At 39.0% G+C, this 14,448-nt stretch overlaps 1 protein-coding gene across 7 annotated transcripts in view; it reads right to left on the bottom strand.

Annotated features, from left to right (window-relative positions):
* Window positions 1–12,563: 12,563 nt before the first annotated feature.
* Window positions 12,564–14,448, bottom strand: part of LOC101884676 (MAM domain-containing glycosylphosphatidylinositol anchor protein 2-like) — a 352,666-nt gene continuing 350,781 nt past the window's right edge. For all 7 annotated transcript variants that reach the window (XM_073933868.1, XM_073933869.1, XM_073933870.1 and 4 more), the window contains one exon: window positions 12,564–13,341. In XM_073933868.1, the coding sequence (XP_073789969.1) occupies window positions 13,253–13,341 (89 nt within the window). In that variant the 3' untranslated portion in view covers window positions 12,564–13,252. The remainder of the gene's footprint in view (window positions 13,342–14,448) is intronic.

The following is a 14,448-nucleotide window of genomic DNA, read 5'->3' as shown; positions in this document are numbered from 1 at the left end:
CACATGTACACATAAACATATAAGCTGTCTATAAAATCAGTCTTTAGTCAGACATGTCGTACTCTTGTTGTTTTGTAACATGTGTTTGCATATCCAAGTAAAATAATCCTAATTCATACATTTAAACCGGAGCTTCTTTCAAAAGCATCCTGTGCAATGAATCTTGGGACGTTTGAGGCCGCGATGGATCCACCGCTTGTGTCCTTCTTTACCTGGGAAACGAAGAACTCATTTTGAGGCTGCGTTTCAAGGAACCTTCAAATTTGTTTTAAAATGCGACAGCCTTTGTCGCACTGAGATGATGCAGCACACTTCAAATGCATCCTTCATAGGATGTAGCCTCTGATATGAGACACAGCTTCAATCAGAACTTAATTTAAAAGAAAACAAGCCACTTCAGAACCCACTCGATCTCGCTTTAAGTCAAACATTTTGATGTATTTTTCAAAAAACAAAACTTAATATATTTATTTATTTTATTTCATTAATATAAGCATCTTGATTGAGGGAATATTTTGATGTTTATACTGAAAAGTTAAGACAGAAACACTGAAGAATAAGATCATTTTGGGCGTTCAGGAAAGTTTAACCTCTGATCTCAGTTTTATTTTTAGTGAAATCAATCTTTTATTCGTCACACTATTCAAGCTGGGCGATATATTTTATATGTGGCTCAGTGGTTATCACTGTTGCCTCACAGCAAGAAGGTCGCTGGTTTGAGCCCCGGCTGGCTAAGTTGGTGTTTCTGTGTGGAGTTTGCATGTTCTCCCCGTGTTGGCGTGGGTTTCCACCACAGTCCAAACACATGTGCTATAGGGGAATTGATCAACTAAATTGGTCATAGTGTAAGACTGTGTGTGTAGATGAGTGTGTATGGGTGTTTCCCTGTACTGGGTTGGAGCTGAAAGGGTATCCGCTGTATAAAACATATGCTAGAATCCATCTAGTGTCTGAATAATGTACAGGTTAGTGTATACTCCATCAGCTGTTTCTGACTGTTTGTCTCCATCTAGTGTCTGAATAATGCGCAGGTTAGTGTATACTCCATCAGCTGAATAATGTACAGCTTAGCGTATACTCCATCAGCTGAATAATGTGCAGGTTAGTGTATACTCCATCAGCGGTTTTAGTTTCTGCCAGCTTTGTGTTTTTGACTGTTTGTCTCCATCTAGTGTCTGAATAATGCGCAGGTTAGTGTATACTCCATCAGCTGTTTCTGACTGTTTGTCTCCATCTAGTGTCTGAATAATGCGCAGGTTAGTGTATACTCCATCAGCTGTTTCTGACTGTTTGTCTCCATCTAGTGTCTGAATAATGCGCAGGTTAGTGTATACTCCATCAGCTGTTTCTGACTGTCTCTATCTAGTGTCTGAATAATGCGCAGGTTAGTGTATACTCCATCAGCTGAATAATGCGCAGGTTAGTGTATACTCCATCACCTGAATAATGCGCAGGTTAGTGTATACTCCATCAGCTGAATAATGCGCAGGTTAGTGTATACTCCATCAGCTGAATAATGCGCAGGTTAGTGTATACTCCATCAGCTGAATAATGATTAGGTTAGTGTATACTCCATCAGCTGAATAATGCGCAGGTTAGTGTATACTCCATCAGCTGTTTCTGACTTGTTTGTCTCCATTTAGCGTCTCAATAATGCGCAGGTTAGTGTATACTCCATCAGCTGTTTCTGACTGTTTGTCTCCATCTAGTGTCTGAATAATGCGCAGGTTAGTGTATACTCCATCAGCTGTTTCTGACTGTTTGTCTCCATCTAGTGTCTGAATAATGCGCAGGTTAGTGTATACTCCATCAGCTGTTTCTGACTGTTTGTCTCCATCTAGTGTCTGAATAATGTGCAGGTTAGTGTATACTCCATCAGCTGTTTCTGACTGTTTGTCTCCATCTAGTGTCTGAATAATGCGCAGGTTAGTGTATACTCCATCAGCTGAATAATGTGCAGGTTAGTGTATACTCCATCAGCTGTTTCTGACTGTTTGTCTCCATCTAGTGTCTGAATAATGCGCAGGTTAGTGTATACTCCATCAGCTGTTTCTGACTGTTTATCTCCATCTAGTGTCTGAATAATGTGCAGGTTAGTGTATACTCCATCAGCTGAATAATGCGCAGGTTAGTGTATACTCCATCAGCTGAATAATGCGCAGGTTAGTGTATACTCCATCAGCTGTTTCTGACTGTCTCTATCTAGTGTCTGAATAATGCGCAGGTTAGTGTATACTCCATCAGCTGAATAATGCGCAGGTTAGTGTATACTCCATCAGCTGAATAATGCGCAGGTTAGTGTATACTCCATCAGCTGTTTCTGACTGTTTGTCTCCATCTAGTGTCTGAATAATGTGCAGGTTAGTGTATACTCCATCAGCTGTTTCTGACTGTTTGTCTCCATCTAGTGTCTGAATAATGTGCAGGTTAGTGTATACTCCATCAGCTGAATAATGATCAGGTTAGTGTATACTCCATCAGCTGAATAATGCGCAGGTTAGTGTATACTCCATCAGCTGTTTCTGACTGTTTGTCTCCATCTAGTGTCTGAATAATGCGCAGGTTAGTGTATACTCCATCAGCTGTTTCTGACTGTTTGTCTCCATCTAGTGTCTGAATAATGCGCAGGTTAGTGTATACTCCATCAGCTGTTTCTGACTGTCTCTATCTAGTGTCTGAATAATGCGCAGGTTAGTGTATACTCCATCAGCTGAATAATGCGCAGGTTAGTGTATACTCCATCAGCTGAATAATGCGCAGGTTAGTGTATACTCCATCAGCTGAATAATGATTAGGTTAGTGTATACTCCATCAGCTGAATAATGCGCAGGTTAGTGTATACTCCATCAGCTGTTTCTGACTTGTTTGTCTCCATTTAGCGTCTCAATAATGCGCAGGTTAGTGTATACTCCATCAGCTGTTTCTGACTGTTTGTCTCCATCTAGTGTCTGAATAATGCGCAGGTTAGTGTATACTCCATCAGCTGTTTCTGACTGTTTGTCTCCATCTAGTGTCTGAATAATGTGCAGGTTAGTGTATACTCCATCAGCTGAATAATGCGCAGGTTAGTGTATACTCCATCAGCTGAATAATGCGCAGGTTAGTGTATACTCCATCAGCTGTTTCTGACTGTCTCTATCTAGTGTCTGAATAATGCGCAGGTTAGTGTATACTCCATCAGCTGAATAATGCGCAGGTTAGTGTATACTCCATCAGCTGAATAATGCGCAGGTTAGTGTATACTCCATCAGCTGTTTCTGACTGTTTGTCTCCATCTAGTGTCTGAATAATGTGCAGGTTAGTGTATACTCCATCAGCTGTTTCTGACTGTTTGTCTCCATCTAGTGTCTGAATAATGTGCAGGTTAGTGTATACTCCATCAGCTGAATAATGATCAGGTTAGTGTATACTCCATCAGCTGAATAATGCGCAGGTTAGTGTATACTCCATCAGCTGTTTCTGACTTGTTTGTCTCCATTTAGCGTCTCAATAATGCGCAGGTTAGTGTATACTCCATCAGCTGTTTCTGACTGTTTATCTCCATCTAGTGTCTGAATAATGCGCAGGTTAGTGTATACTCCATCAGCTGTTTCTGACTGTTTATCTCCATCTAGTGTCTGAATAATGTGCAGGTTAGTGTATACTCCATCAGCTAAATAATGTGCAGGTTAGTGTATACTCCATCAGCTGAATAATGTGCAGGTTAGTGTATACTCCATCAGCTGTTTCTGACTGTTTGTCTCCATCTAGTGTCTGAATAATGCGCAGGTTAGTGTATACTCCATCAGCTGAATAATGATTAGGTTAGTGTATACTCCATCAGCTGAATAATGCGCAGGTTAGTGTATACTCCATCAGCTGTTTCTGACTTGTTTGTCTCCATTTAGCGTCTCAATAATGCGCAGGTTAGTGTATACTCCATCAGCTGTTTCTGACTGTTTGTCTCCATCTAGTGTCTGAATAATGCGCAGGTTAGTGTATACTCCATCAGCTGTTTCTGACTGTTTGTCTCCATCTAGTGTCTGAATAATGCGCAGGTTAGTGTATACTCCATCAGCTGTTTCTGACTGTTTGTCTCCATCTAGTGTCTGAATAATGTGCAGGTTAGTGTATACTCCATCAGCTGAATAATGCGCAGGTTAGTGTATACTCCATCAGCTGAATAATGCGCAGGTTAGTGTATACTCCATCAGCTGTTTCTGACTGTCTCTATCTAGTGTCTGAATAATGCGCAGGTTAGTGTATACTCCATCAGCTGAATAATGCGCAGGTTAGTGTATACTCCATCAGCTGTTTCTGACTGTTTGTCTCCATCTAGTGTCTGAATAATGTGCAGGTTAGTGTATACTCCATCAGCTGTTTCTGATTGTTTGTCTCCATCTAGTGTCTGAATAATGTGCAGGTTAGTGTATACTCCATCAGCTGAATAATGATCAGGTTAGTGTATACTCCATCAGCTGAATAATGCGCAGGTTAGTGTATACTCCATCAGCTGTTTCTGACTGTTTGTCTCCATCTAGTGTCTGAATAATGCGCAGGTTAGTGTATACTCCATCAGCTGTTTCTGACTGTTTGTCTCCATCTAGTGTCTGAATAATGCGCAGGTTAGTGTATACTCCATCAGCTGTTTCTGACTGTCTCTATCTAGTGTCTGAATAATGCGCAGGTTAGTGTATACTCCATCAGCTGAATAATGCGCAGGTTAGTGTATACTCCATCAGCTGAATAATGCGCAGGTTAGTGTATACTCCATTAGCTGAATAATGATTAGGTTAGTGTATACTCCATCAGCTGAATAACGCGCAGGTTAGTGTATACTCCATCAGCTGTTTCTGACTTGTTTGTCTCCATTTAGCGTCTCAATAATGCGCAGGTTAGTGTATACTCCATCAGCTGTTTCTGACTGTTTGTCTCCATCTAGTGTCTGAATAATGCGCAGGTTAGTGTATACTCCATCAGCTGTTTCTGACTGTTTGTCTCCATCTAGTGTCTGAATAATGTGCAGGTTAGTGTATACTCCATCAGCTGAATAATGCGCAGGTTAGTGTATACTCCATCAGCTGAATAATGCGCAGGTTAGTGTATACTCCATCAGCTGTTTCTGACTGTCTCTATCTAGTGTCTGAATAATGCGCAGGTTAGTGTATACTCCATCAGCTGAATAATGCGCAGGTTAGTGTATACTCCATCAGCTGAATAATGCGCAGGTTAGTGTATACTCCATCAGCTGTTTCTGACTGTTTGTCTCCATCTAGTGTCTGAATAATGTGCAGGTTAGTGTATACTCCATCAGCTGAATAATGATCAAGTTAGTGTATACTCCATCAGCTGAATAATGTGCAGGTTAGTGTATACTCCATCAGCTGTTTCTGACTGTTTATCTCCATCTAGTGTCTGAATAATGCGCAGGTTAGTGTATACTCCATCAGCTGTTTCTGACTGTTTATCTCCATCTAGTGTCTGAATAATGTGCAGGTTAGTGTATACTCCATCAGCTGAATAATGTGCAGGTTAGTGTATACTCCATCAGCTGTTTCTGACTGTTTGTCTCCATCTAGTGTCTGAATAATGTGCAGGTTAGTGTATACTCCATCAGCTGAATAATGATCAGGTTAGTGTATACTCCATCAGCTGTTTTCATTCTGTCAGCTTTGTGTTTGTTTTTGACTGTTTTGCACCATCTAGTGTCTAAACTTATTGTCCGATAACATAATATCTCATTGCCAATTCTTCCTTACTTTATCTAATAGCTGAAATATTAAATAAAATATCACCTTAAAGAAAATATATCGCCCAGCTCCGAAAGTAATAATGCCAAACGTAAGTAACAGCGACAGTCTATGCACACACACAAGCTAAGATGCCTTTAGCCCTTGAGCAATACATTTATTTGATCAGCGACGTCTCATTTGAACACTATGAACACTTGATCTGTGAAGCGGTGATTCTGAAGTCCTGTAAAGAGTCAGTCATTGTACAGTGAATGATGTGTTTCTATCTGTCTAATGTACACTGCATATCCCAGCACATATATGTGACGTCCTGCGGGAAAACCAGCTTTTAGAGTCTGAATTCACTATCATTATTCACCATCTCGATCTTTATCCTAGTGGTGGCTCTACTTTATCTTGATTTTAACTTTAGCAAACATCACACACATGTGACTCCATTAATGCTTGCATTGTTTACTGCTGGTTGCTAGGTTACCAATACTACAGTCGGCTGCTCTAAAAGTTGGATGGAAACGCACTAAATTTGCATTGGCAATGTTTTATTTGTATGCGAATTTTGAAGATTCTCTTCATGTTAGGATGCAAACACAACTACGCTGTAAAACAAATCTGTAATTTTACGGTTTATTCCTGGCAGCTGAAAAAAAACGTAAAATAATGGCCGTTACATTACAGAAGTTTACTGTAAAATAACATTAATTAAACATTAAATTACGGAAATTTCCTTAAATTTAAATTTCTGGTAAATTTCTGTAAATTAACCTCTGCTATTTTACAGTAAATTTCTGTAATTTACCAGCCGTTATATTACGTTTTTTTTCCAGCACCCCAGCTGCCAGAAATAAACCGTAAAATTACAGATTTTGGTTTACAGTGTATAGTTGCAAAAGATACAAAAAAATAAATGTGTACATATAAAACTGCTATTCGAAACTGCAATAAACTTTCAGAATTGGACCAATTAAACTTAGTTTTTCAGCAAATAAACACCGTGTCGGTGAAACAAAGGTGTTTAATTCAGTTAAATGTTTCCCTAAGCATAAGTTTGGCATTTAAACACACTTTTCCTTGCTCTGGTTTTGCAGCAGGACGTTCACATATATGATTGATTATCTTTTTAAATGGTTGAATGCTAAATGTTGTGCTTCCTTTGACTCGTACATAAAACATCTCATATAAACCTCAATGAACAGAGCTTCTTTACATATACAAGTTGTACAGTTACCAAACCGGCGTGTTTTCTGCCCGTTTTTTTTTTTTTTTTTTAAATTGTTGATATTTTCAGCAATGCAAAGGGAGAGAGAGACGACGAGAAATAAAGACAGTAAATTTGGGAACATTTCAACGTAAATAAGCAGAAGAAGAAGAAGAAGAAACGAGACACAGCTTCTTGTCAAAACGTCTTCATAACACAACATACTTGAGTCTCTTTTTCGTTTGTACAACAGCCTTTGTAAAAAGCGTCCGGGCGAGTGTTCAGGTAGATTCGCCACCGATGCTCACAGTCATCACACGTGTGTAAAAGCGGAGACACATTCTGATCGAGTAATAAAATATTATTATAATGGTGATTATATCCGGTTGGTTTCTCTCAGAATGTGCACACTGTTTCTGTAGATTAGAGTTTGGTCATGGATGGAAATGACGAGACATTCGGCAACACGTCCCACACACACTCACACTCACACACACACACACACACACATGCGTTTCAGTTTCCCAGCACTTGAGGGCGATAGAAATGAGTATAAAATAGCCCATCGGTGATGTCTGCTGCTGATGGATCGCTTTAAACCTGAAGGCACTTCTTTGTTTAATGGCAGATTCTCTGTCACTCAACCGGTGCTAAAAATACAACAGAAGCGCAGACTCTCGGCATTTACATAACACCACATTTACACTCGATCTGGCGTCTGAAAACAGGATTACATATTTCAAGACCAGTCAAGACCACACTTCTGTTTATATTAACCTTATTGTTCACGTACCTTTTTTTACACCACAGATTTTTGTGAATGACAGAGCATTTCACTGTAATATGAGCTGTATTTTACTGTAGGACAGTTATGCTGTGTGCTAATGCATTGTAAACCTGCATCGTGAACAACACAGGCTCATCGTGGATCCTTTTCTACATTTCTGGAGAGCGCAAATTATGTACCCAGAGGTACGCCTGACTGCATTTCGTGTTTAAGACAGGTGGTGGTATGATGCCGCCGTTTACCTCCATATTGATGAATTTTTTTGCTGTTACCAGTTTGCCCAGTAGCTTGCTATGTACGTCAGCAGACTTGGACCTGAAGTGGAGTTGACCGTGATGACGAGGTTTGAGTCTGGCAAAGAACGGTTCCAGAAACCAGACACAACCAAAAAAAATAACAATTAAATTAAATAAACAACAGGCTGAAAACATGGTGAAATCACCTGGCGGCGTTTATATTGCGCCCTCTGGTGGATTTACATGAGAAATCAAGTGACGGCTTATCTTTTTCTAGATTGTTTTTGAAAACTCGATCGGTTGGGTTTAGAAAGGAGGTCAGTGGACAGCAAGCTGGCCAGGGGTGCTTTTTATAAAACCATCGTTGGCCAACTTAGGTCGCAACTTCGGTCATTACAAACATAAATCCGTCGCTCCAATGAACATTCGCAAACTGCGTCGCAAACTTGAGCACCTACAACTACACCTCTGGAGCTGTAGTTAGAAACAGAGTTCCTGGCTGTGTTCTATTCCCACTTATCCCCCCTATGCCCTATTCATTTAGAACATTCCAACATTCAAAGCTGGAATTATTAAATAATGAAGCATTAAGGTCATCTCTCTTAGATGTAAATTGCTTTCAAACTATTTCTACAGTTCAGTTTTAGCGAACTTCATGTTTACTGTTGTGCTCACTTCGCAGTGCACCTTGAAAACATTGATGTCATTTTGAACACAGCCTCATGACGAAAGCTATAAGTGACCTATTATTTAAAAGTGGAATTTATGTTACACCTCCAAATCTTGCAAAAAAAAAACAAAAAAAAAAACAGCACATGTTAATGCTTTTCATTTATATTAAGTATCTGTACTGTATATGACATAGGCCTGCTGGGTAGAACATTTCTGCAGTGGTTTACAAGTGTCAAATTGTAGAAGTAGACAAAAAACAAAAAACAACAACAATATCCTACTTAATAATATTAATAATTATTATTATTATTATCATCATCATCATTAATATTATTATTACAGTATGATTTTTTATTTCTAATAAATAATGAATATGAAATTTCATTTTATAATAAATAGCCTCATTATTTATGTATTTATTTATATGATTCATATATGATATTAGAATATGTATCAGCTTTTGTAAGTGATTTGATGTTTTAGAATAGGATGTGAAATGTTTAACTTCTCAATAATATTAGTAAAGCAAACACAGGCTCTATGTGCTGTTCACATATATTCCAGTTAATATGGAGAGTGAGTGCATGTTTTTACCAGATCTAATATTGGATTTTATTTTAAATGCATCTTTGTGTAATACAATATAATTTACACAAAGAAATGATGGGTTTTTCTTGAAAGAAGTAATTCCTCCACCCGTCATGGGCGTTTTACGTTATAACTAACGTGGTTCAAACGGTGGATCTGCGACAGAGAAACTATGAGGTTTGGGAAACACTCGTCACTACATCGCTCTTTTTCTAAATGATGCATCGCACTATGATAGTTCAGTCACGAGTTACGTCGTTGTTTGGGAAACGCACCCCTGGTTGGCTGAAGTGTATATTGCGCCCTCTGGTGGATTTACGTGAGAAGAGGACACGCGGGGAAAATTTGCAACACAGGCTCACTGTGAACTAGTATCCTCGTGTACAATTCAGGAAAGCATGAATTATGTAGCCAGAGCTACGAATAGCTGCATTTCATCTTTAAACGAATGCTATGGGTGACTGCTTCTGTTTCATTTCACGCTACCAGCTGTCTGCTGACCTCCATGTGGACAGCTTTTTTGCTGTTACCAGTTTGCCTAGTGCCTCTCCATGTTTTTCAGTGGACTTAAGATGCAGAGTCGACTGCGACAAGGTCCAGCGAAGAACGGTTCCAGAAAAATAAAAAAATACAAATAAACAAAGAACAGGGTGTAAATAACAGGGTAAAAACATGGTAAGATCTGAAAACGTGGTAAAAATCAGGCGGTTGCGAGGGCTATTCTTTTACTGGATGGGTTTTAAAAAACACTGTCGGTTGGGTTTAGGGAAGGGGGTGGGCTGGGTGATCAGTCAGTCAGTCCACAGCGGCCTCTGGTGGATTTACGCCAGAACAGCAGGCGCAAATGACACTGTCACGAGAGAAATTTGAGATCTGTAAAAGCGTACACTGGGCCCTCTGGTGAATTCATGAAAACAAAACCTTAACAAAACAAAAAAAAAAAAGGACCTGCTGGGATGTATTTTGTGCTCTCCAGAAATGTATACAGGGGTATGTTTTTAGAATGAGGCTGGGTTAGAAATTTGAGATCATCAAAAATGATACACAGCGGCCTCTGGTGGATTTGCTGTGAGCAGACGTACCTCTGGTTATGTATTTCACTGACTCCAGAAATGTAGACCTGGGTACGTATCCATATGAGTCTGGGTTGATTGTGTAAATTACTGTATATTTTACAGTACAGATATGCATACAGTTCTATAAATAGACATACAGCAAAATAAATGATGCTGTAAATGTAAACACAGTATTTTTGCTGTAATTGATTCTTAGTAAGTTCCTGGAGAACTGCTGCCAGTAAGCTACTGTAGATTCTGCAGGAAATTGGTAACTGTTTTGAGTTCAGTTTAGAAAACGAGTGCTTGATTTCAGTACTGGGTTTAAAGTTACATTTAAAAGTAAAATATTACAATATTAATCATTAAAAAAATGCAAAAATAAAATGACGTCCTTTCAACTGACTTTCATTAGTTACTATAAATGACATAAGATTGTAATGTATGACTATTAAAGATCCCTTTACCCAACACTGACTTTTATGCAACTATATGTGTTACGCTGACTGATGATGGACACGGTTTCAACATTATATTGTGAACTTTTGATTTTAACTTGGTTTTTGTCGTCTAAATGTGAATTTTGTCATTGTTTTTGGAGCACATTAGATTATAGATAATAATAGATATAGTCATTAAGACCGACGTACTGATACTGACATCTAAAAACATTATTTAAGTTTGATGGAAACAGTTAAATTCAATACTGCATACTTTATAGACTTAGAAATGTGTGTGTGTGTGTTTTTTTTAAATAATGTGTTAAGAAATAATTCTCACTATTATCTTTAGGACACACTTTTAAAGTGCAATATGTTTCGGTGTACATACATTTCTGTAATAAACTTTAATCTCGTAAGAGGTTATTTATGCAGTCGTAACTGTAGAAAAAATACTTTAATAACACTTTACTTGAAGGGGTGTTCATCATCAGACTGTCACGAAACTTTTATAATTATGTCATGAATGTGAATGAATTTTATGCATGCTTATAACAACTGTTATCAGTTATCAAGTGCCATTCACTCACTAATGACATTTTAAATGCAAAGATGACATTGTTTGCTATGACATCTTGACATAAACAAATACATCACAACCTGTTTTTGACTTTGTCATGACCACTTGACGTTACCAAGACTACAAAACTTGTCATAAATCCTTCATAAACATGATTGCCATTAGGCATTATAAATATGTCATGAATATTTATAACAGCGTCATTAATATTAAATATTATTATTAAATTAATTATTTATAACAATGATAATATATATTTTTGACTTCTACTATAGTGGTACAAGTTCAAATGATTTGACAGAGTAACGACACTTGAGACATTTTAATGACAATGTGTGGAGTTTGCATGTTCTCCCCGTGTTGGCGTGGGTTTCCACCGGTTGCTCCGGTTTCCCCCACAGTCCAAACACATACGCTATAGGGGAATTGATGCACTATAGGGACTATTGTTGCGCTATAGGGACTTTTGATGTGCTACAGGGACTATTGATGCGCTATAGGGACTATTGATGCACTATAGGGACTATTGATGCACTGGGGGGTCGATTGATGCGCTATAGGGACTATTGATGCAATATAGGGACTATTGATGCGCTAAAGGGATGATTAATGCGCTATAGGGACTATTGATGCACTGTAGGGATGACTGATGCGCTATAGGGACTATTGATGCAATATAGGGACTATTGATGCGCTAAAGGAATGATTAATGCGCTATAGGGATTATTGATGCACTGTAGGGTCACTGATGCGCTATAGGGACTATTGATGCAATATAGGGACTATTGATGCACTGTAGGGTCGATTGATGCGCTATAGGGACTATTGATGCACTGTAGGGTCGATTGATGCGCTATAGGGACTATTAATGCACTGTAGGGTCGATTGATGCGCTATAGGGACTATTGATGCAATATAAGGACTATTGATGCGCTAAAGGGATGATTAATGCGCTATAGGGACTATTGATGCACTGTAGGGTCGATTGATGCGCTATAGGGACTATTGATGAAATATAGGGACTATTGATGCACTGTAGGGTCGATTGATGCGCTATAGGGACTATTGATGCACTGTAGGGTCGATTGATGCGCTATAGGGACTATTGATGCAATATAGGGACTATTGATGCACTGTAGGGACGATTGATGCGCTATAGGGACTATTGATGCAATATAGGGACTATTGATGCACTGTAGGGACGATTGATGCGCTATAGGGGAATTGATGAACTAAATTGGCCATAGTGTATGAGTGTGTATAGGTGTTTCCCAGTACTGGGTTGCAGCTAGAAGTGCATCCACTGTGTAAAACATATGCTGGAATAGTTGGCGGTTCATTCTGCTGTAGTGATCCCTGATGAATAAAGGGACTAAGCTGTAGAAAGCCGAATGAATGAATGGAGCAGGTCTGGTCTTGACGTGGTCTTGATTGCGACACTACATAAGCGATTGACTTGTTTACCGTACGGAAACCTGTCCGTCTGCCGCTGGGAACGTGAGCACAGTGTTGCGAGATCCGGCTGCTACTGGGCTATAAAGCAAAACAAAATAGTTTAATTTAAAGCACCAAGCCAAACCAAATTGTGATATGTAAACCAAATAAAGGATAACGTTGGTTGATTGTACTCCGAAGCACCAGAAAGGAACGTTTATCAGGGTGAAAAACGGAAAAATCGTGAGGGAAAAACAAACGATGATGCTAGGTTTTGCTTGCTTGTATCCATACATCCAGATGGAGAAATAAACGTTGTGCTTTTCCGACTGTTCAATCCCTCAGCCACGTCCACAGAGAAGGTTTATTCTATTGAGCAAATCCTCATTACTCTTCTGTCCAGGTTTGTGGTTGTTTCATGACATTATTCCGTGTTGATCCAGTGTTGTGCCTTCTTAGCGGTCTGAAAGCATGAATCTTTGGTGATTAAATATTAAGGGACGCGTCTTGAGTCTTTTTCCTCATGTGGAACGTCACCTCTGATGAACGAATACGGTAAAAAACAGCGTGACGCTCAATGGCCATATACTGGAGGCGGTGTGTGCGGACGCTCCTCTGATAGCTGCGGAAAAAAGAGACAAAGAGTCAACATTTAAACCAGATAGCTAGATCAACACCATCACGTCGGTTGCCGTGTGTTTGCTAGGGAGTCCTAAGTTGTGTTCTATGGTTGGTCAATTGAACTGATGTATTCTGATTGTAAGTATGTTGCTATGTAGTTGCTAAGGTATTATAAGTGGTGTCCAGGGTATTGAGGTATTCTGATTGTTTTTTAGTCTGTTGCTATGTAGTTGCTAAGGTATTATAAGTGGTGTCCAGGGTATTGAGGTATTCTGATTGTTTTTTAGTCTGTTGCTATGTGGTTGCTAGGGAATTCTAAGTTGTGTTCAGTGGTTGGTATAACAACAAATCAGAACAATCATATATTCAGATTGGTTGATAGAATGATGCTATGCAGTTGCTAGGGTATTATAAGTGGTATCCAGGGTACTGAGGTATTCTGATTGTTTGTTAGTTTGTTGATATGTGGTTGCTAGGGAATTTTAAGTTGTGTTCAGTGGTTGGTCAATTCACAGTGGTATTCAGTGGTTGGTCTAACAACAAATCAGAACATTGATGTATTCTGATTGGTTGATAGAAAGTTGCTATGTAGTTGCTAGGGTATTATAAGTGGTATCCAGGGTATTGAAGTATTCTGATTGTTTGATAGCCAGCTTCCATGTGGTTGCTAAGGAGTTTTAAGTTGTGTTTGGTGGTTGATCTAACATTAAATACAAATACTATTCTGATTGGTTGTTAGAATGTTGCAATGTAGTTGCTAGGGTATTATAAGTAGTGTCCAAGGCTATTTATGTATTCTGATTGTTAGTTTGTTGCTATGTGGTTGCTAGGGATATTTCTCAGTGGTGTTCAGTGGTTGGTTTGACAACAAATCAGAACACTGATGTATTCTGATTGGCTGTTAGAAAATTGCCATGCAGTTGCTAGGTTATTATACGTGGTGTCCAGGGTATTCTGATTGTTTGTTAGTCTGTTGCTATGGGGTTGCTAAGGAGTTCTAAGTTGTGTCCAGTGATTGGTCCAACAACAAAATCAGTACGCTAACATATTCAGATTGGTTGTTAGAATGTTGCTATGTAGTTGCTAGGGTATTATAAGTGGTATCCAG

This window comes from Danio rerio, chromosome 20 (assembly GCF_049306965.1).
Source record: "Danio rerio strain Tuebingen ecotype United States chromosome 20, GRCz12tu, whole genome shotgun sequence".
In the NCBI taxonomy this organism is placed as follows: domain Eukaryota; kingdom Metazoa; phylum Chordata; class Actinopteri; order Cypriniformes; family Danionidae; genus Danio; species Danio rerio.
Note: the sequence above shows the minus strand (reverse complement) of the source record. Positions and strands in the feature narration are given on the sequence as shown.